The following is a 23787-nucleotide window of genomic DNA, read 5'->3' as shown; positions in this document are numbered from 1 at the left end:
ACTAAAGTAACCTTTGTGCTATCCTCAATTACCCAGGAAAGGCTTAATTTACAGACAGGCAACCCGAGACCCTAAAAGTTAAGTATGGTGAGAGGTTCACAGCAACAGAGCAGGAGTGACATCATCCACGTGGCTCCTGGCCCATTTTTTTTCCCCTATAAACTCAAATAACACTGCATTAGCATTTGGCAAGAAATGTGTATGCACATTTTTCTTTACACTTTAGAGAAAATTCTGATCCAAGTTCCTCCAGTCAGAATGATGAATTATAGACTTTATAGTGCTGCTGAATTATGATTTCTTTAAATTATGGTTTACGGTGGAAATGCCGATACTAGCTATTCATTAAAAACTTTCTGTTTCCCCTTTTATGTCTCTGTCATGCCCCAGACCCATAATTTCTTAAACTGTACCTGCTGTCTTTGTTGCGGCTCAGGGCTGATACACCACTTTGGAGTGTAATTATGTGGGCGCTAACTGAACTGTGGATCCATAATGATTAATTTATAAGGGCTTACCTGCTTATGGCTCTGCCTAGAAGAGGGGTTCAGGCATTACGTGCCTCCTAGATATGGGGTTACAGTGGAGTCACCAACTCTCTGAACTAAGCTTCATGTACTAATTTAGCCGTTGCCTTGCTGCAACTCTTTCCATGTGCCCCCTCACCTTCCCACACAGCATACAAAACCTTCTGGGATCTTGCTCACAGACCTCCACATCCTCAGCACGTCCCCTCAGCCTCCGTCATTTCTCCAGTTTTATGGAACTAGCCGCAATTTGTGGAACCATCATATTGTCTCCCACCTCTGGGTCTTTCCTTGTGTTGTTTTTATGTCTGATGGGGCCCTTTGCCGTCACCCCCTGTTCCTTCCAACCTGCCCGCCCCCCCAAATTTCTCTTAGATATTTGCTACTTATCTTTCTGGAGTCAGAAAAACATCACCTTCTTCAGGAATTTTTAGAATAAGAAAGGAAACTTCTACCAGGACTTGTAAAACACACAATGTCAGTTTCTCCAGCTAGGTGGAGCTCTAGCTGGCTGATCAATACACCCAAATGGTGTTCATCACGCAGCTCTAAGCCTGAATTCCTGCCGGGTATTCCAGGAGTGGTCTTGTGACTGGGATGCTGGAGAAAGTCAGCAGCAATGGAAGGGAGGGAGGGAGGGAGGGAGGTCAGGGTGGATTCTGTCTAAACTTCCTTTCACTCTGGGAATTTTACATTTCTTTTTCAAGTCAATGAAAAAAAAAATGTGTTCACAGGGCTTTGTTGATGCCAGGGTCTGTGCTCTGAGCCAGGCATTCCATCGCATCCCATCAGCATGCCTCCTCTAAGCCGAAATCACGAGCCCGCCCACCCAACTCACCATCAGGTGGAGAGATGCTCCAGGAGAGCGTGTGGGCCCTTGGGGCGTCTGTGGTAAGATAGCGATGTTGAACATGTGGCTGTCCAGGTGGGCGCGGGCCTCCGTGGCACTGGACACCTGAAAAGACACGGCCCACTGGTGAGCCTCTGCAGGGCAGAGCACGTTTGCCTCTGTTTCTCTTTCCCCTTTGAAGCCATCTGCCTTTGAATGCTATATGCTCCTGCCTTACAATTTTCATTCTGCTCTTCATATTTTAAGACTGATTTTTTTTTTTAACTGATCATGAAAAAGGTCAGTAAGCATTTTAGGCAATTCTGAAGTTGTAGGAAAGTAGAGGTAAGGAATAAAAATCGTCTAGAATTTCACTACCCAGAAATAGTAGTTATTAATAAATCAATGCATTGCTATTTAATCTTTTTTCTATGCATATGTGAAAGAAACTTTGTATGCAATTGTATATTTTAAAATTTTACTTACTGTCATACTATGATATTTTGCTATATCATTAAACATTCTGGAAACATCATTTTAATTGTTAGATAATGTCTCATTAGGAGCATCTACAACCCATTATATATGTGATTTTTATTCCACTTTAATCTTTACCCAGCACAGATATCTATACCTAGATTATAAGGGGCAAATCCCAGCCTCATCATTGCAAGGCAAGATTAAGAACATTTACAATTAGGGTAGTGGTCACAAAATCAACTTTTTCCTGCTTCAAAAATGCTGAAAAATGACGCTTTTCCCATTCAGCCTCTCCACTTCCTCAGTGCTACCTTGCAGCTCCCTTTAAACTTGCCTTCTTTCTGTTGTTGTCTGCTCCAGCTTAACTTGTTGGAGAAATTGCTAAGGCCTGTGTGGCCATGTGGAGTTGCATTAGTTCCATGTGAGAGGGGACAGAGTCCTGTAAATTCTGCGACAAAGGCAGGAAGAGCAGCCCTTTCTCTGTGTCTTCTAAAGTTACACCCCAGAGAAAAGCTGTCTTCTCTGTCTCTTGATCACATCAGACACCTGGAGCTCAAGTTTCAGAATATCTATGTATTTCTGTATTTTCGAGGAGGCATCTTATAGCATCAACATAGATAATGTTAATAACAATAGCCATCATTCACTGAACATTTATCATGGGCTCAGCATAGTGCTAGCTCCTTTTCAGAAGTTTTCTTACTTAATGCTCACAAAGTAGATATTATTATCTCCTTTTTTACAGATCAGGAAACTGGAAGTCAAAAAACTAAGGTGTCAAGGTCACAAAGCCAACAAGGGTCCGTGGGTGTGTGATCTTCCTACTGACCACTATAACTCAATTTGAAAGCTTTAGAAAATTAGTAAAAGGGGAAGATATGTTCTCCTATCTCTCCCTTCCCCTTTTTTTTTTGTCTTTTTGTTTTTTTTAGGGCCGTACCCGCGGGGCATATGGAGATTCCCAGGCTAGGCATCCAATCGGACCTATAGCCGCTGGCTTACACAACAGCCATAGCAATGCCAGATCTGAGCCGCATCTGCGACCTATACCACAGCTCACAGCAATGCCGGATCGTTAACCCACTGAGCAAGGCCAGGGATCGAACCGTTAACCCACTGAGCAAGGCCAGGGATCGAACCTGCAACCTCATGGTTCCTAGTCGGATTCATTTCTGCTGTGCCAAGACGGGAACTCCTGTTCACCTATCTCTTGAAGAAAAGGTATGGAACACTGGCAGCAGTGAAAAGTGAGCATATTATTAAGCCAGGGACTCAGTTCTAGCTTCCCTAGCAAAGATACTGGTGTAAAATATGTTGGTCTTTTTCAAACCACATCCCCTGAGGCTGTGTCGGCGTGATCAGAATATGCCAAGCCAGGTCTCTATCCCCTGCCAAAAACGTGCATGCTTTCATCTCACTGTGCCAGGCTCTATTTTTTAACACCTCTTACATTACATAAATTCCAAGTCTTAGATGCAAAGTAACAGATGGGCTGCATTGATGGCTCATGACAGCACATCAACATTAAAGTGGGATTAAATCCATGCAGCTCATTGTATTGCATTTTCTGCTTTAAAGAAAAAAAGAAGAAGAAGAAGAGACAACAGGGAAGAATCATTAGAACGGTATCTTTTTTAAATAGTTCAAAATCCCAAGGGACACTATAATGATGAATGGGAAGAGTTGCTAACCATTTGTTTTCGCACAAAGCTACAGGGGCTCTGTCATTTCGCATCAAAATAGGAGGTAAGCCTATCAAACAATGAGACTAAAAACAAACACACCAAAACTTTCACATCCAAGAGGATATGATCTCAGAGTTGTTTCATACTTGCAATAATGATGCTGTCAGTGTTCAAAACACACTTTTTGTAATGCCTGCAGAGGAGGCTCCCAGACAGTAAGAAAACTGAGCTGATTCCTTCATAAATACTCCCTGTTTTAACCAAAAAATAATTACTTCTCTTCTTTTTACCAGACCCAAGTCAGAATGCCTTTTGGCTATTTGGTTATATTTTAAAATCCACTTCCAAAAGATGATATTTTGTCACTATCGAGGATATTCTAAAGAATGCCCCACAGATTTTGAAGGCGATTTCAAGTAGGAATTCTAAACTCATATTGAGCAAAATGTGTGCGCTCCAAAGTAATAATGTTTTTAGAGTCATAAACTCCAGTGAATTTCTTTAAAAACAACCTGTAACTTTTGCTATTTGATAATAACCCACTTAGTAACCAACTTGGAAAAGCAATCAAATATCATTTTAGCAGGTGCTGAGAATCCCTTTCTAGGGAAATGCTCCATGTGGACAATGCTCTTCTTACTGATGCCTACGAGGGCAAAGGCAGATCTAAGGATTCTAGTTTGCTGAGGTGACTTCTTTTGATTGAGGTCTTTGCCTCCATTCGGACTCATTATTTGAGGACTGTTGAGTCCCCGGGTGCGAAAATTGAAAAATTAACTTGGGCAAAGGGCACATAATGTTGGCTCACTTATTGGACATTCAGTGTGCTCAGTATAATCTCATTTTCATGGCTTCCGAGTTTATTTCAATGGGCTCTCTGGGAAAGCATATCTTTTGCACAATATAAATTAGTCAGACAATGAAGATGTGCACACCAGGCATCAAAAGCAGAGAGGATGATGGTTTTAACAAGGTGAGCCACTGTGGTTGCTTATCCCCAGCTGGCTTCCTAGACAAAGGGAACAGCTCAGACTTAGAGGGACTGGGGGGTTGGTCTGGCTGATCCCCATGAGGGCATCTTTATATTTTCCCCAATTCTTTTCTGTAGCTATGCTTAAATGCTCTTTCTCATTTGTATGTCCTCATTCTTTTGTATTTCTGTTATTTATTTACAAATTGGCCCTGACAGAGATTCGTCTAATTTTACTGGTCTTTCCAAAGATTCAGGTTTTGTACTCATTTGTCAATTCTAGCATCTTATAATTAGTCAACTCCTCTGTTTACCTCCATTAATTTCTTCCTTTTGCTTTCCTTAGGCTTCTCTTGTGGCTTTCTAACTTCTTGGGTTGAATATTCAGCCCATTCATTTTCATGCTTTTCTGCTCAATAATAAGAACTTAAGGTCATCGATTTTCTTCTGAGTATTACTTTGTCCACATCATTTAAGTTTTGATAAGCTATTTCCTCCTCATCAATATTTCTCAATAGTTTGCCGTTTTGGTTTCTTTTTAGAACTAGTAATTACTTAAGGAGACTGTTTTAAAAATTCCAAGTGGTTTGATTTTTTTATCCTTTTGTTATTAATTTCTAATTATATTTCATAATGGCCAGAGAATGTTCCCTAGTATAATTTCTTATTCTTTAATTTACTGACAGCTTCCTTATGGTCTGGTTGACTCGGCTGGCTCAGGCTACTCTTAACAAAAATACCATAGACCGAATGGCTTAGAAACAGTAGAAATTTACTTCTCACAGCTCTGGAGGCGGAGAGTCTGAGATCAATCAGGGTACTAGTATGGTTGGGTTCTGGTGTGGGCGCTCTTCTGGGTTTAGACTTGCCGACAGCTGATTTCTCATGGTAACCCCATGGTGGGTGGTGATGGGTGGGGTGTGGTAGCCATAAGTGCTCTTGTGACTCGTATAAGTATGCTAATCCCATTCATGTGGGCACTACCCTCTGGACCTCAGCTAATTCTAATCAAAAGCCTCACTTCCATATACCATCACATGGAGGGGTGGAATTTCAACATACGAACTTTGCAGTGGTGGTGGGGGAGGGGTGGGAGGGACAAAAACCTTCAGTCTATAGCACTGGTATTTGACCAGTCATTAAAAGGTAGTCCCATACCCTCACACAGTGACAGGCAGTATTCTAAATGCTCCAGATGTATTAACTCATTAAATCCTGACAATATCGCTGGTCGACAGATGAGGTAACTAAAGCACAAGAATTTTGCCCAAATAATTTCCCCAAAGTTGTGTAGTTAGTACTCAGCAGAAGTGAAACATGAACCCAGTGGGTTTGGCTTCTAAGTCCATGACCTTATCATAAGATGCTAAATGTTCCAAAAACATTTGAAAAAAGAAAGTAAGATTTTTTTTTTCCATATGGCATTTTAACATTTTGAAAACATCTTTTTCCCAACACTTTAGCCACGATCTATTATAAATCTCTTTGCTGCAGAATGACTCTGCTTGTAGAAGTACCCATAAGACAGAACTGACAGATAAAAGAAAATCTTTCCATGTTTTCACTTAGTATCAGGATTAGGAATTTTTTTCTTCCCCCAAATGTGATTTCTAGACAATCACAGAAAATGACCTGACTTGTTTATAAATAGGGTGATGGTTTCCATCAGACCATCCAGACATCAGACAATTCAGGAAGCAGAGGGTACCTGAAAGCGGAAGGAGTCACTCTGGGCTGGGACCCCCGCGTGCCTGTACCACACAATGCCTTCGTTGATGTCTTGCTGGCTGAAAGTGCTGGTGGGAGTTGCCGTCCTCCCATCAGGCAGGTGCTGCCCTTCATCCGCAGGGCTGTCTGCAGGCATATTAACCAGAAGGACCACCTCCCCTAGGAAAACCACAGAGTTAGTGAGGATCCTGGGAAAAGCAAAAGTCAATCAGAGCTCTCGTCTCCTTTCCAATCACTTACGTCTAGATACTTACAATGCAGCATGATAATAGGAGAAAAAATTTGTGTATACATGTATGTGTAACTGGGCTCCCATGCTGTATAGTGGGGGGAAAAAAGTGTGTTGGGGGAAATAACAATAAAAAATAAAGTAAAAACAAAAAAACAGGAAAAATAGGATACACTTCTCTATTTCTCTAGGAAGTGAAGGAAAAAAGGCTAATACAGAATTCAGTACCTATCATCCAATCTACCTTTGGACATAGAATTTCCAGTCTTTCAGTTAAAAGAGCTAAAAGTCACTCAAGAGCAATTCATGTATAAAAGTTATTGACTTACATCAAAATTACATAAAGAAACTCAAACAGTTGTGAAGTGTAAACAAATCCTCAAATATTGAATTATTCATTTCTACCCATAACTTTCTATGAACAGAAAATGCTTTCTGACCAGGACATTCTAGGTGTAAACACAAAGGGAAATTAGAAAAAAAAATCAGAAAAAATTATCTTTGGGAGAATTCTGCACAATAAAAATAATAAGAGCTAACACTGGAATGCATGTGCCAGGCACTGCATGAAGCACTTGACCTGGTGGTTTAAACCCAGCTCTACCACCTGGAGCTGCATGAGCTTACTTAGGTACCATAAGTGTCTGCTCCTCATCGGTAAAGTGGGAATAATTGCACATACTTCACAGGTGCTTAAAAAGAATACTGGTCATCCTTGTGTCACTTAATCCTTCTGAAATGCTATTATCATCTCTATTTTAAAGATGAAGTTCTTTAGGCTCAGATAAGTTCAATAACTTGTTTGAGGGCACACAAATCCTAAGTGGAGGAGCTGAGATTTGAATCTGAAGCTCATTTTCTTAATCATAACACCACCACTGATACCACCAATCTGTCCCCTTGTTTATTCTTCACCTGAAGCTACTGTTTTCTTAAAGTGAGATTGCAGATAGAGAGGTGGTATAGAAACAATCCAGATTTCACAAGGAGTCTATGCCTTCACATGAAGACCAAAGAGAAGAAGGAATGAACTGCTAAAAACAGAAGCCGTGTTCTCCTGAAAATGCATTTAACAATATATCTGAAAGAAGCCTCTCTACCACCCAGATAATAAGAGGGAGAGGGAGCAAGAGAAGAGTGTGTGTGTGTGTGTGTGTGTGGAGAGAGAGAGAGAGAGGTGGAGGGAGAGGGAGAGAGAGAGATATTTCTTATATTTAAAAAATATTCTGTAGGAGGATACCCAGATCTTAGTGCACTAGACAGACTGGGCAATTGATAGTGTACTTTTATTACCCTGGAGAAATTTGTTTTCTTACTCAAAGGAAATAGTCATTCTAACATTTATATGCACTGAATTCAAGTTAAAAAGGAGCATAATATTCTGGATAGTGATGAAATACTGAAGCTGTAGAAAAAAACATCAATATTCTTCTTAAAATAATCATGGGTAGAATCAATTCATTCTGTTTTCTCTCTTGTATTATTTCTCATTTGTACCTAAGTCACAAATTCCATTACCCATCTCTCTCCGGTTCAACTTCTGTTCATAAGATCCTGCTAATAAATACGCTTTTCCAGGATGTGGACTGTTTATGAATGTGAGTACAGCTGCAAGATATTCTGAAAGGAAATTTCCACAATGAAAATGTGGAGAGTAGAAGGACAGAAGATAGTCAAATGCCAATTTCGTAGCTATTCTGCTTTATGGTAGGAAAGCTGAGCAGAATTTTCCTAACAAGTCCTAATGAAATTAGCCTATTTTTCAGCTTAAAAAAATTGCCATACTGTGCAAATCAACAAGAAATCCTAGGATATTGGCTAATTCCATTAATTTCAACTCAGTAAATAGTCAATGAGCACCTGTTAGGTCCTAGCTATTGTGGACAGCCCTCTGGGGTGGGGGAATCAAAGATCGGCAAGATGCAGTCCTTCCCCCTGGAGATCAGCCCCCATAAGCAACTGGGAGCCTCTGTGAGACTTTCATGAGGTTAATGGCACAAACTGATTTAGAATGCAGAATGTACATGAAAATTCCGTTCAAGAGGCTGGACTTTATTCTATAAAAATAGTAACAAGGGTAGCTACCATTTAGGTGGACAGTTTGGCCAATTAATGAGGCTGCTGCAAAATCCAGATGGGAGATGGAGACCTGAACTAAAGCCACAGAGGTTAAATTGGAAATAAAAAGTATGTATATATATATGTACAATGAATCACTTTGCTATACAGTAGAATAGTGGCACAACATTGTAAATCAACTACACTTTAAAACATTTTCAAAAAGAAAAAAAAAGAGACAATCATAGAAAAAGAATCACTGAGGAAGTGGTAACAATAGAACTTGACAAATGTGCCTATAAAGGGTAAGAAAGAGGGAGGAATCCGATAAGCACCTGTTGGGTTGGTTGATGGAGGAGAAGCAATGTCACTAACCTGCTAACGGGATGAGCAGCTAGTAAAAAGATGAAGAGCTAGGCACTGGGTATGTGGAATATAAGGTGCCTTTGTGATAAGTCCTTGAGAAGACGGGGAGAAGTACCAGTATCGAGGTACTGAGGTGAGAGCTCCATCGAGGTGAGAGCTTTTGCATAGGACCTCACCTCCACTTTTATCATAGTATGACACATAAAAGGAGCTGACCCTTTAAATACAGGAAAATCCAAGTTTAAAAACAATCCAGGTTTAAAACACAGAAAATGGTCTCTACTAGTGATTGCCTTTATACTGAAGTCAATATTTTAACCAAGAATCTTGAAGGGAAAAATATATCAGGGTTTTAAGAATTAGAATTTCATTGGAATCTCCATGTTATTTGGGGATTAAGATGATTTGCATTAAAGTTTCCTTACACTGTGCTAAATAATTTAAAATTGGCAGATTCTCTCTCAAATGATACCCAAGCAACTTCATTAAAACCGTCTCATTAATTTATTCTCAAACGTGCAAAGTACTTAAAGGTACAGGCATTAATCAACTTGTCTAAACTTATATTCGAAAACAGTGATGAGTTTGCAAGTGATGGAACTTTGGTTCTTTATACACATACTACACAAACAATTTACAATGGGTTCGGTTCCACAAGCAGTCTTCCCAAAGCCTAAAGTCCAACTGGAACATCCTAACGTGATGTAGCTAGGGTGGCAATGAGGTAAGGGCTCCGTAATTCGCATCACTGGGATAGAGCATTTTTTGTTAGGTGGGCTTCTAATTCCCACCACTTTTTTTGTTAGGTGGGCTTCTACCACTTTTTTCACTCTTGAATGGCTGCTAAGAGTAATAAGATTTGATGATTACCAGTAGGGAGCTCTGAGCACACAGAAATAGGATTATGTTCATAGGAAGAAGTTAATTAAGGGAGTTATAGCAAGAAAGGGTTGCAATCAGGTCTACATGGCATTTATCAGCTGAAATGCCTTCGAAAATCCTTTGGGTCAGCATTGTTCTGTTTAATACCTAAAGAGAATACTGGGATATCGGGCTGTCTTTAGGAAGTTTAATTTTTTTGCCTTTTAATGATCAAGATGAAGGTAAAGAATTTAATATATCAAACGGGTCAAAGATTTTTGGAGCTGAAAAGGACATAAACCTTGTCTAGCTTAAAATCTGTGGGTGACTATGGCAGAGTTGAATAAGGTCTGGGAACTAATTAATAGCATTGTATCAATGATAATTTCCTGGTTTTGATAACTGTTTTATGGTTATGTATGATATTAACACTGGGAGAAGCTGGATGAAGGATATTCAAGAGCTCTTTGTACTATTTTTGCAACTTTTCAATAAGTCTAAAGTTATTTTAAAATAAAAAGTTAAGGGAGTTCCCATCATGGTGAAGTGGTTAAAGAATCTGACTAGGAGCCATGAGGTTGTGGGTTCAATCCCTGGCCTTGCTCAGTGAGTTGAGGATCTAGCCTTGCCTCGAGCTGCGGTGTGGGTGGCAGATGAAGCTCGGATCCTGTGTTGCTGTGGCTGTGGTGTAGGCCAGCAGCTGCAGCTCCGATTAGACTCCTAGCCTGGGAACCTCCATGTGCCGTGGGAGCAAGCGGCCCTAGAAAAGGCAAAAAAAAAAGACAAAAATAAATAAATAAATAAATAAATAAAAAGTTAAGAAAATTATCTAGATTTACCTCTCAAAAAATCCTATGGCTCAAGGGTGTCCACATACCTTCCTCAAGGTTATACAGCTATAATGAGTGACTGCTCCACTAGACTGACTGCTTTATAATTCTATCAGCTCTTGATTAGATTACGCTTTTCAATGTCTTTGTGGACACTAGAATTATTATTTTAAGCTATTTTTATTAAAGTATAGTTGATTAACAAGGTTGTTCCAATTTCTGCTATACTGCAAAGTGACTCAGTCTCTCTCTCCCTCTCTCTCTCTCTCTCTCTCTCTCTCTCTTGCACACACACACACACACATTCTTTAATAGTATTTTCCATCATGGTCTATCCCAGAAGACTGGATATAGCTCCCTGTCCTATACAGTAGACCTTGTTTATTCATTCTAAATGTAATAGTTTGCATCTACCAGCCCCAAACTCTCGGTCCATCCTACTCTCCCTCCTCTCCCCCTTGGCAACCACGAGTCTGTTCTCTATGTCTGTGAGTCTGTTTCTGTTTTGCAGATAATGTTCATCTGTGCCATATTTTAGATTCCACATATAAGTTATATCATATGCTATCTGTCCTTCTCTTTCTGACTCAGTTCATAGAATTATTTTAAAATAATGCAGAAGTTAATTTTTTCTTCAATGCAGACAATATACAATTTTTAAAATCTAATAACCATGAGAAAAAACAGATTACTATGTCTCTGCTATTTATCATGCCAAGCAGGCTTTTACTTTTAATTAATATAATTTTCATTTTCAGATGATCTACTTAATTCTTTAAAAAAAATCTACCTGCTTGTTCTTCTCATTGTTATGGTATTCTGTTATCTCCTTACAGTTTCTATGCCTTCTTTTGCATCTTTAAATCATTTTAAATATGCTTTTTTTCACAGTTTTTGTAAGACTGTTCCTTTATTTGAAACCCTTGGGTTTTAATCTTCTTGTTTGTTTTGGTTATGGTACTTAGGTTATTTCATCATATGTTCTGTAATTTTGATTTCTGGGCTAATCTTCAGTGGTTTTGTCTGTGAAAATCTTGTGTGGTCCACCTGTTGAGGGTGGACATTCTACAGCACTTTCTACTAGTTTCTGCAAGGGACCCAAGACATATCTTTCGCCTGATTAATCTGCATATTCATGCCTCAGCTTTGGGTTCTCAGACAATGCACATAGGGTAACTTAGCCTTAGATCTTCAGGAGAAACATGCCTGAAGTTCTGAATTCTCAGCAGACTTTTTTGCTTTCCTCTGAGCCCTGGGAAACACAGGGAGGTTTCTTTGCCATCTCTCTTTGCTGGTGAGCTTCTTGTCTTAATTCCGACTTTCTGTCTCTGCATGGGCGTTAAATCTCAAGCCCCCAAATTATTGGGGCACACATAACCCCTCTCAGGGAAGTTATGCCATCAGCCCTTGCCCAGACTAGTTTTCAGTTCCTTCTCTGTTTCTGGCCCCTGGAGATTTCTCTTTATTCTTGGGAGGTCAGCTAGGAGTGCCTGATAGTTCTTAATCCCTTTTATCCATCATTTCTAGGTGATAATGATGGGTTTTCATACTCTACCATCTTGCTGGAAGTGGAAGTAACTATAGAAATCTTGAGAAATGTTTTTATGTAAAGTCTTTTAAAAAAAAGAAAATCTCAAGAAGAGGCCTGGTGATATTCTGAGAGGGACACAAGGTGGAGTTTTGAAAGCTTGAGTTTTGAAATTAAACGGACATATTATTAGTTAGGTGACTTTTAGCAAGACAGTTTCTGTAAAATGCAGTTGTTTTAAAACAAATTTTAGGTTTAAATACACTATGTTTCCAGAACTGAACATACTACCTAGTACATAACATGCATACAGTGTGATAGCTCATTTAATTATTCTGTCTTGAAAGGAGATGCGTGAGGTATTAGAAAGTCAAGTTCATTGGAGACCCAGCCTTGGCACCAAGCAATAGCAAGTCCCATACTGCTTAATGCAATGATGAAGCCATGACAAAGGCAAAAAGACTTACCAAATTGGGGGCGGTCCTGTGTAATTTTGTAGATGATTTCTGAGGCACTGACACCTGGAGCTTCAGCCTGTAAGATTCTGTTGGTAATCTGCAGCATTCCGCCTTCTGGAACCCACACCATTGAATTAGCCACAAGCCGAAGACTCCCATCATTCTAGAATAGAGTATAAAATTCGGTCCAAGCAAAATTAAAAAACAGCAGTTCTTAAAAACATAAGTTATTAGGTCCTGTTTCTGCTAAGGATTGCCTTATAAGAGAGATCCACAGCTTTTTTTTTCCATTTTTTTTATTACTCAAATGAATTTATCACATCTGTAGTTGTATAATGATCATAACAATCTGATTTCACAGGATTTCCATCCCACAGGAGAGATCCATAGCTTTAGAGTCACACAGTGAACCAAATATATGAATATCATGTGTACACATATGCATGGGTAGCTATATATGCATATATTCTGTCTTTTCTCCCATTTTGTCATGAGCAAAGAAGTGATGTCATTCAGGAAGACTAAGTATCTCCATTTCTTTCTTGCATTTGCCCATCTACTCGTCCTTCCATCCTCTTCATCCACCTACATTCAAGAGCTATTCATTAAGCACCTATTATATGCCAAATCTTTTGCTAGAGGCCTTAGATATATAAGATTGGCTGAAATGAGATCTCAGTTTCAGAACCTATAGTCTATTGGGGGAGACAGATACGTAAATAGTTAGCACACATCACAAGTGATACTCTATAAGAAGCTTGCGCAGGGTGCAATGGGAGAATAAAGGAAAAAGGAGATTTCCTCTTTGGGGAAGGGATACTAGGAAGGCTTTTTTCCCCTATGAAAACATCATTTAATTCTTGAATGACAAAAAAGGGGCTAAGTGCATAAGGGAAACAGACTCCAGAGGGCTCAGCCTAAGCAAAGACATGAGACAGTGCACTGTGCTTAATAAAATATCCAGGTGTCCGGAAGAGCAGGGTCTAGAAAGCAGAGGGAGGGAGGGAATGAGAAGTGACTCTTGGAGTTTTCTTGTGGCACAGCAGGATAAGGATCGGGAGTTGTCACTGCAGTGGCTCAGGTTGCTGCTGTGGCACAGGTTCAATACCTGGCCCGGGAAATTCCACATGCCATGAGCACAGCCAAAACAAAACAAAACAAGAAAAAGTGATTCTTAATGCTGGCTAATGGAAAGTAGAAGCTGTTCTAAAAGTCTCAATTTAGGAGTTCCCGTCATGGCTCAGTGGTTAGCAAATCCAACTAGGAACCATGAGATTGTGGGTTCGATCCCTGGCCTCGCTCAGTGGGTTAAGGATCTGGCGTTGCCGTGAGCTGTGGTGTAGGTCACAGACTCGGTTTGGATCCCTCGTTGCTGTGGCTCTGGCGTAGGCCGGCGGCTATAGCTCCGATTAGACCCCTAGCCTGGGAACCTCCATATGTCACAGGTACGGCCCTAGAAAAGACAAATAAATAAATAAAAATAAATAAAAGTCTCAATTTAGCTTGTAGGCACTTTCATAAAGTCTTCAGGGAAAGAAATGGGATGATCAGGCATGGGTTTCAGAGAACCTCCAGCAGCAAGAGATGGAAGGGGCCAGAGATGGGATGAATCTGGGACTGTAGAAACCGTTTAATGGCTTAGGTGAGAGAAGATGAGAAGGTGACTGCAGGGGGAATGAATGCTTAGAAATAGATTGCAGAAACGCTAAAGAGGCTGAACTGACAGGCCTCAGTGACTGATTGAAAGTGAAGTCCTTAGAAACAAGAGTTGGGAATAGGTGACTGGAAGAAATCACTCTTCAGTGTTTCTGAGAAGGCAACCATTCTAATTGCTAAGGCTAATGTCATTAAAAGTGCTGCCATCCCTGATTTGCAAGGTGCACACCTCTTCCAAAGCCTCCTAATTGACAGCTTCCATGGAATATGATCAGTGAGGCTGCTCGGGTTCCATTTTCATATTTTCCAAGTCAGTAAATCAGCTATTTCAAAATAGGGCATCTTGGAAGGGATGTTTTTTTCCTAAATTATTGCTATTACTTTCAAACATGCCAAAAAAGAGAACAGAGCAAACAGCACGTCCAGGAGGGAAATATTCATTCAGGACAGAAGACAAGGCCTATTCCTACACTGTCACTTGACATGAGAGCACGTGCCCCCCTCAGGAGGTGGTCAGAACTACTTTCACCACAATCACCGAGACTCAGTCTGTGCCCAGGACAACAGCAGCCAACATGCCTCCTCTGGCGATTGGTGCTCAGGGGCAAAAGCCCACAGAATTTTCTCCTTTCACAGCTGATACAGCATATTATTTACAAAAAACACCAAAGTGTGCCAAGAACTTTGCCTGTTACCTACCAGAATTCTGGGGGAAAGGGCCCCATTAACTCCAGCAGAGTTTTATATAACCTAATCCATTTGGACCCAGGTATCTTAATTGCTAGACATCTTTCAAACAGAAAAGCCTCATCACATTTGATTATGTGATGGAGATCAATTTATACACCAACAAGCACATTCCTGGACTGACAGGCAATGTGGTTTTTCATGTTCCAAGCAAGTAAGCACTGCGCCCTGAATGCCTGTCCCAGATCCTCTCCTCTGCCTTCCCCTGTCGACTCTACTTAATCAATGCGATTCTGTCATTTCTTTGTGAGTGTCAGTGTGTAGGAGACAATACTCCTTGCAAGTCAGTGTGCAGGGACCAGCAACATCTGGAAGCTTCTTAGAAGTTTAAACTATCAGGCCCCATCCCAGACCTTCTGAATCAGACCATCTGTATGTGGATCTCCATTTTAATTTTTTCCACCAGCTTTACTGAAGTATATTTGACAAATAAAAATTGTATATACTTAGGTGTACAAAATGTTTTGATATATGTACAGATTGTGAAATGATTACCACAATCAAGCTAAGTCATCCTCCACCTCACATGGTTATGATTTTTTTTTTGTCTTTTGTCCTTTTTAGGGCCGCACTTGCAGCATATGGAGGTTCCCAGGCTAGGGGTCTAATCTGAGCTGTAGCCACCGGCCTACGCCAGAGCCATAGCAACACCAGATCTGGGCCGTGTCTGCGACCTACACCACAGCTCACGGCAGTGCCGGATCCTTAACCCACTGAGCAAGGCCAGGGATCAAACCCGCAACCTCACGGTTCCTAGTTGGATTCTTTAACCACTGAGCCACGACAGGAACTCCATAAATTTTTTTAAGATTCAGCTCTCTTTGCAAGTAGAGAGTATAATAATATTAAGTACAAGTACCATGCTATACATCAGATCTCCAGAATTATTCATCTCTTATAACTGAATTTTTGTGCCCTTTGACAAACATCTCCTGGTTTCCCCCTCTCTGCTCTGCCACCAGCAATCACCATTCTACTCTGCTTTTATGAGGTCTACTTCTTTAGGTTACAAATATAAGTGACATCATGAGGTACTTGTCTTTCAGTGTTCAGCTTATTTTATAGGCCCATCTATTCCATCACAAATGACAGGATATCCTTATTTTTTAAGGCTGAATAATATTCCACTATATATACAACCATTAATGGACACTTAGGTTGTTTCCATAGCTTGGCTATTGTAAACAGTCCTGCAATAAACATGAGAGTGTGATATCTCTTCAAGATACTAATTTCGTTTCCATTGGATAAATACCCAGAAATGGGATTGCTGGCTCAAAATTCTATTTTGAATTTTTTGAGGAACCTCCATACTGTTTTCCATAATGGCCACACCAATGTGCTTTCCCACCAACAGTGTTTGAAGGTTTCCTTTTCTCCACACTCACCAATGCTTGCTATCTTTTGTCTTTTTAAGAACAGCCATTCTAATAGATGTGAGGTGATGTCTCATTGTGGTTTTGGTTTGCCTTTTCCTGATGATTAGTGAAGCTGAGCACTTCTTCATGAACCTTTTAGCCATTTATATGTCTTCTTTTGAGAAATGTCTGTGTGGGTTCTTAGCTAATTTTTAATTTTTTTTAAAGCTATTGAGTTGAGTTCCTTATATACTTTAGATATTACACCTTTATCAGATATTCGGTTTCAAGTATTTTCTCCCATTCTGTACATTTTTGCCTTTTCATCTTCTGATGGTTTCTTTTGCTGCTCAGCTTTTTTAGTTTAGTGCATTCCCACTCGTGTTGAATAGGATCCCCAGGACAGAAGGAGTCAGGCTAAAATGTGAGACACCCTGCCCAGGACAGAGATTGCAATGGATCTCAAATGGTTCTCCCAAACTCCAAAGATAAGCCTTTTAGAATAGTTACATTTATATCAGAATAATACATATGCTTCTGTTTCTGCATTAGCGGTTTACAGTACTTAATAAGAAATAGACAACTCTCTAAGGAAAAGAAGTATAATTTTTCCTACTCATTACGATGAAGATGGTTTTGTCAGCTGATTTTTTGGGAAGAGGGTCCAAGAAGGGATGAATAGAAGTCTGTACAACATCTTTTCTCAGCTAACATGTCCAAAACAAATTTTAACCTAATTTCCCCAGTGCAATTTTGCCATTTCTTTACCACCTTGGAGATATTGTGGGTTTGATTCTAGACCACTGCAATAAAGTCAATATTGTAATAAAGCGAGTCACACAAATTTTTTGGTTTCCTAGTGCACATCAAAATTATGATTATATTATACTGTAGTCTATTATATGAGTAATACATTATGTCTAAAAAACCCAATATACATACCTTAGTTAAAATTTACTGCAAAAAAATGCTAACCATCATCTGAGCCTTCAGCAAGTCATAATCTTTTTTCAGTAATAACATCAAAGATCACCGATCACCATTACAAATATAATAACAATAAAACCTCTGAAATATTGTGACAATTGCCAAAATGTGACACAGAGACATGAAGTGAGCAAATACGACTGGAAAAAATGGTGCTGAGAGACTTGCTCAATGCAGGGTTGCCAGAGACCTTCAGTTTGCAGAAAAACCACAGTATCTGCAAAACGCAATAAAACGAAGTATGCCTGTAGGGTTTTTTCTGCACAATGGTGCACATATTCCTGTAAGCTCAAGAAATTAGCCATAATTTCAGTTGAAGAATCCTCTGCTCAGTGATGTTTTATATATCCTTCAGGGTACCCACATTAGAAGGAAATGAAACCTCAACAAGGGATTATGGGGGCATAATTAAAACGGTGCTTTAAATTAAATAGTTCTAATTAATTTCATAGAACAATAGGCATACAAAAATGCTGGTAATAAAGTTTATCCATTATATACTGTATTACAAATAAAAATATTAATGTCGTAAGCCAGAAATAAGGACCACGACTCCTATCAGTTGGAGGAAAAAAATCTCACAAACGAAATGAAAACTCCCCCCCTCCCATTGAAGACTGGGACATAAATGATGAGCTCGAATATAATGGTGTACCCCAACCCCAAGCCAAATTATTCAAGTTAAAAAAAGTTTAAACTTTATGAAATAGAAAATAAGTATAATTGGATATAAAAGTAACCTTCGCATTTTATCTATTCTGTAAAAAATAATTTGCAATGGCTCATTTATACTATAGCTTTTAAAACCTAATTTTGGAGCTCATTATGGATTTTAGGGGAGGATTATATAGGGTGACACATATAAGGTGAAACACGAATACTAGTTACCAGAATGAAGAATGATGGAAAGATGTTACAAGTTTTTTGTGTTTGTCAATCTGTGCATGTGCCTCAGCAACTGCAGCTTTAGGTCAGGGATACAGAACCTTCTCTCTATGTAGACTTCGACTGCTTTATAAACAAACATACGAATACAGCTTCTGTAATGAAACACTTTCTGAATGTATACTCTGAGCGATGCACCTCACAAGACACTAAATTGAAGAAGCTAAGCAAGTCCACAAAAGGTGAGCCCCCTGATTTGCGGTGAGGTTTTATTTATTTACGAGATAGGCAGACTCTTACTCAGTGAAATAAGCATTTTTATGCCATTGATATTTACGACTCACAAACTTCCTTTTAATCAAACCGTGTCCCTGTGAGACAACCCATGGGAGGACAGGTTTTAAGAAAACTGAGGGCAAGCGCAACAGGGCTTTTAACTGCAGAGGAGCCTCACAAAAGCCAAACAGCCAGAGAGGGCTCTCAGCGATAGAATTTTCCATCCAGTTCATAGCATGACACTTGGGGGGCTTTTAACATCAAGCATTACCCAGTTGCAGAAAATAACTGCTCAAACAACAGCAAAATGAGGTCAGAAAGATCATCAGATTTATTGCCAACGTGGAAAAAGAGGAATGATTTCCAGAGATGCTTAGATGAATGAAAAAGAAGGTTAATTCCCTGAAAGCCCAGCAGTGGAGAGAAACCCACCAAGAAGCATGGCTTTTCCCTGCTCACATTTTAGCCCTTATTAAATGCCGAGGTGCTTTAGAATCATAGCTCTGGCGGGCGTGGGTTTGGTAATCCACTGAATTAACGAAAGCCTGTTCAGCAGAGCGTTCTTTATTACCTTTTAATCTTTTTGAATTCTTTTGCCTCCTTCCCCCAACAGAACATGTCTCAACATCAGTCTCGGGTCTGTTTTCTCCTCAGCAAGTCAGTATAAACCTGGAAGGTGGCAGTCAAGTTTACTCATGCCAGAGCAAGGATAAAAACATACATTGGGGGGACATGATGCAGAACTTGATAAATAAGAGTGGAACCCACCACTCCTACCCTCAGTCTCAGTTGGGCCACCCCAGCATCAGGAGAAGTGCCCTGTAGGCTGATGAATCGGATGCAAGAGATGGATTCAAAGGCAGGAATGCAGGCCTGGCCTAACTCAAGCTGTTGCACCCACCCATCTATCTTTCCATCTAACAAAAATGCACTGAATTAGACAAAAAAAAAAAAAAAAAAAAAAGGAGTTCCCGTTGTGGCGCAGTGGTTAATGAATCTGACTAGGAACCATGAGGTTGCAAGTTCGGTCCCTGGCCTTGCTCAGTGGGTTAAGGATCCAGTGTTGCCGTGAGCTGTGGTGTAGGTCACAGACGTGGCTCAGATCCCACGTTGCTGTAGCTGTGGTGTAGACTGGTGGCTACAGCTCAGATTATACCCCTAGCCTGGGAACCTCCACATGTCACAGGAACGGGCATAGAAAAGGCAAAAAGACAAAAAAAAAAAAATATGCACTGAACTTCTACAGTGTGCCTGGCTCAAGAGAGTAATACTGAACCAGTTCCTGCTCTCACAAAGCTTCCTTTTCCTATCCTTCCCTCCCTTTCCTTCTGTCTTACCAGGGTAAGTTTTATGCTGAACAGCACTGGGATTAAATTTGTACTTCATTTCTTTTTTTTTTTTTTTGTCTTTTTGCCTTTTCTAGGGCCGCTCCCATGGCATACGGAGGTTCCCAGGCTTAAGGGTCTAATCAGAGCTGTAGCCACCGGCCTACACCAGAGCCACAACAACACCAGATCCTTAACCTACTGAGCAAGGCCAGGGATCGAACTCGCAACCTCATGGTTCCTAGTCGGATTCATTAGCCACTGAGCCACAACGAGAACTCCAAGTTTATACTTCATTCACTAAGACTTAGACCTAAACTTCTCGACCATTCCATTTACGCCACCAGCGGGACATTGGTTAGTAACTGTCCTCGCCCCAAATTTAATACCCAGGGAGCCTCAGGGTAAAGACTTGGGTGCCCATCTTCAGAATGTCTAGTGGGACCAAGTCCATCTTATCAGACTACAAATCTACGGGGAGCCATTAACCGCTGAGGCCATTTTTTCCCTCAGGCTCCGGTAGACTTATGATTATAAATAGCGTCACTTGTTAACAAGATGTTGTGAGTCCACAGGGAATATTCCAAGAGGCCTGGGGCTCAGATTGCTTGGATAGGACACTGAGAAAATGACTAAATTACTGCCTCCATTCTGTCCACTGAGGGGAGTCAAATACATATGACCAAAACACTGAAGAAAATGAGCTAGAATGAAGAAAACCATATGGTTACAGTGTGAGGAGCCAGAACACCCTCAATTCGAGATCAGAGCCCCATCACTAAATACCTTTATGAGAAATAAACGTTTTAAAACCTCTTTAATGTTTTTAAACCTCCTTTATTTTGGTTTCCTCTTTTGGAAAACTGGAGATAAAAACTGCACAAACACCCTAGAATGATCACGAAGATCAAAAGGAATAATTCACATCAAGCAGTAGTGTCCAATAAAGGTTAAAAACCAATAACAAACAAAAACACCTTCCACCAACAGTAGAATATCCTTCAGAAGCAATAAGGTTGTAAAGCCTCTATTCTAACCTTCTTCATTAAGATCTTGTAAAGGTGAATAGAACAGATAGGATAAAAAGTACTCTGAATTCCTAAAAGAACATATAGCATATATTTGTAAAATATTTTCAGGATGAAAATGTGAAGTTTATAATTGGTACATCCTAATGGCTGCTGGGGCTCTGGTAACTGGTTTCAAGATCCTAATTCTTTGGCTTAGAAACCATTAGCTCACCTGACGCTCACGTAAGCACAGCAGGACAGGAGATGAGATGGAGGGATGGAAGGGGGAAGGAAGGAAGACGGTCACGTGATTCTAAGCTGTACGCACTGTAGGAATCCTCAGGTTCTGTGCTTATGCCTTATGTATCAATTAAAATTCTATTTTCCTATGTTTTGTACTGGTAATTGAAGCAGCTAAAATCCTAGAAATACCCTTCAAGCTTGGGCCGTGACATGCAAACTGACTGTGTAACACACTGCACTGAGCTCCAAACATGGAGACTGAAGCCTCAATGGGAAAGGCAGCTGCTAGGACTGCGCTGAAATCTTTGGAAGGAAACCAAGAAGAAAGAAAAGAAAACTTTCTGCATCTGTCTAGCTTTCATCTCTTCAGAACAAAACCTCATCTCCCAGGGCGACTGCAGGAGGGTGATAATTAGGATTAGCTACAAGGTGGCTATCTGCCAACTTAATCTTGTAATCAGCCTTCACTTACTCCCATCTATCTCATGCCCCCATCACTGTTTTCAGCAGCTGAAAATAATGAGACGAGAGCCCAAGAAACCAGCTAGCAGACCACATTAGAATCAGCTCTTCACCTTCACCCGATCAATCGCAAATTTTGAGTGATCAGTGATGAGAAGGTGACAAGTGATTTCTAAACCGTCCTCAGCAAATCACTCTCTAGCTTTTCATCAATGACATGACAGTGGGTGCTGGTATCTGGAATAAAAAGTTCAAAAAAAATTATAAGTCTCCCAATCCGCCATCATGGGAAAGAGTCATTCTTGCTATTACAGAGAAAAGGGCTTCTAGTGAAACACTACCAAGTAATAAATCACTTTTGTTGTAGGTCTCTTTGATCTAGCACAGGCTAGCCCAATGTTTCAGAAAATATCATAGTCATCCTATTGATAGTATCCAAAAATATTTTATGTTGTCACATGAATGAAATTTTATAAAATGGTTATGTATTAATTTCAGTATTTTGGAAAAAAGTATAATTCTACATTAAGCCTATGATTTCATAAGTATTATTTATTAGGGAGAGGCCATGATAAAAAACCAAGTTGATTCAGAGAAAAAAAATGAAATAAATAATAGGATAGCTACTCATGGATATGAATGACTCAAGCTGAGAATCATTGTTCTTAACTGTTCTCCAACCCAGAGGCCAAGGACTCCCATGATTACTAGAAGAGTGAGTGATTGCTGGAACAATGAAAGAGCTAGCAGAATGGCTGAACTCTTCCTTTTTGATTCATTACAATAACCTGACTATGCGCTTCACATCACATGAACTATTTTAAAAGAGCAGACAAGAACAGGGGTGCACTTGATTCTTATGGCTGTGCTCAGGCAGGAGACAGAAAAAAAAATCAGTGGATAATGAGGCGTTTTTATGACAGCAACTCAACATAAAGGTTCAAAAGTACCCCTTTTTCAGAGAACATGGAGACAGGTCTTTTGGATCAAGGATGCTCCTAACAAAATACACACTGCCCTCTGAGATTGGGTAATGTGTTCCAGTCATCTCTGAATGTCCTACATATTCCCATAATAGGTGCTTAATAAATGTTTGAACAAACAAATAACTACCATATCTGAAATTTATGAGTATTGAAAAATAACATTGACAAAACATATATACACTACTACACATAAAATAGATAACCAATAACAACCTACAATATATATAGCACATACTCTCTATTTTGTACAGTATATTGTTATACTATACAGCACTATACTCAATATTTTGTAATAACCTATAAGGGAAAAGAATCTGAGAAAAAATATACCTATATAACTGAGTCACTCTGGTGTACATCTGAAACTAACATGACATTGACTATACTTCAATAAAAGAGAATAATTTTTTAAAAAGAAAAAAATATCAATGAGTTCCCACTTTGGTATACTGGGTTAAGAATCTGAATTCAGCAGTCAGGTTACCACAGAGATGTGGGTTTGATACTCAGCCCAGTGCAGTGGGTTAAAGGATCCAGCATTGCTACAGCTGTGGCATAGGCTGCAGCTGTGGCTCAGGTTCAACCCCTGGCCAAGAACTTCCATAGGCTGCAGGTACAGCCATAAAAAAATAAAATAAAATAAACAAAACTTCACATTTGGGTGAGTAGCTCTGGGAATGACACCTACCTTGGGTACGGTCTTCACGTGGAACAGTATATTTTGGATGGAGTGTCCATCGTTGGCCTGCAAGACTACAACATCTGAGGTGCTATCTGAGCCATCATGAACATACTGGAGAAGGCCCCTGGAGAGTTCATCCAGCCGGAATTGATAAATAGGGGCTGCAGGGGACTGAAGGGTTTGGAACAACTGCCCATGAAGTGGAGGATCGAGCACTTCAACCACCACGTCCTGTGGGTTGTCGTCATCTCGGATGTCAAGTAGCTGGGTGGTGAGGGTTCCTCTCTGGCCTCGGTTAACATGGAGGGCCTCATTTCTCAGCACATAGGGGGCCTGTGGAGTTGAAGGGAAGGAGGAGAAGAGAAGCCATCAGCAGGAGAAGAGAGGATGAGCCAGTGGACCATACACCAGCTGTGTGCAACCTGATAGCTATTTTTATGCTTTTAGAGGAACTCCAGATGCTCTGGCAAAGTGCCAAAGTCTTGCACAATCAAGGCATTAGTCACGGGTGTAGTCAGTCTTACTAATCACTGCAAAGGAGGATACTTCACACCTCTGGTTCTGGTAGTTTCTTAAGTCACTTTCCTACTATAATATTCATGGGGGCAATCAAGGTAGCTG

The 23787-nt window shown here is 40.1% G+C and overlaps 1 protein-coding gene across 2 annotated transcripts in view; it reads right to left on the bottom strand.

Annotated features, from left to right (window-relative positions):
- FRAS1 (Fraser extracellular matrix complex subunit 1) overlaps window positions 1-23787 on the bottom strand; it is a 274927-nt gene that overhangs the window by 119413 nt on the left and 131727 nt on the right. For both annotated transcript variants that reach the window (XM_047798478.1, XM_047798479.1), the window contains exons 27-30: window positions 23173-23499; window positions 12559-12712; window positions 6200-6378; window positions 1366-1482 (exon numbers count right to left, since the gene is read on the bottom strand). In XM_047798478.1, the coding sequence (XP_047654434.1) occupies window positions 1366-1482; window positions 6200-6378; window positions 12559-12712; window positions 23173-23499 (777 nt within the window). The remainder of the gene's footprint in view (window positions 1-1365; window positions 1483-6199; window positions 6379-12558; window positions 12713-23172; window positions 23500-23787) is intronic.

The sequence above is a fragment of the Phacochoerus africanus genome, chromosome 10 (assembly GCF_016906955.1).
Source record: "Phacochoerus africanus isolate WHEZ1 chromosome 10, ROS_Pafr_v1, whole genome shotgun sequence".
Classification (NCBI taxonomy): Eukaryota; Metazoa; Chordata; class Mammalia; order Artiodactyla; family Suidae; genus Phacochoerus; species Phacochoerus africanus.
The sequence above is the reverse complement of the archived record's forward strand: the minus strand, read 5'-3'. Positions and strand labels throughout refer to the sequence as shown.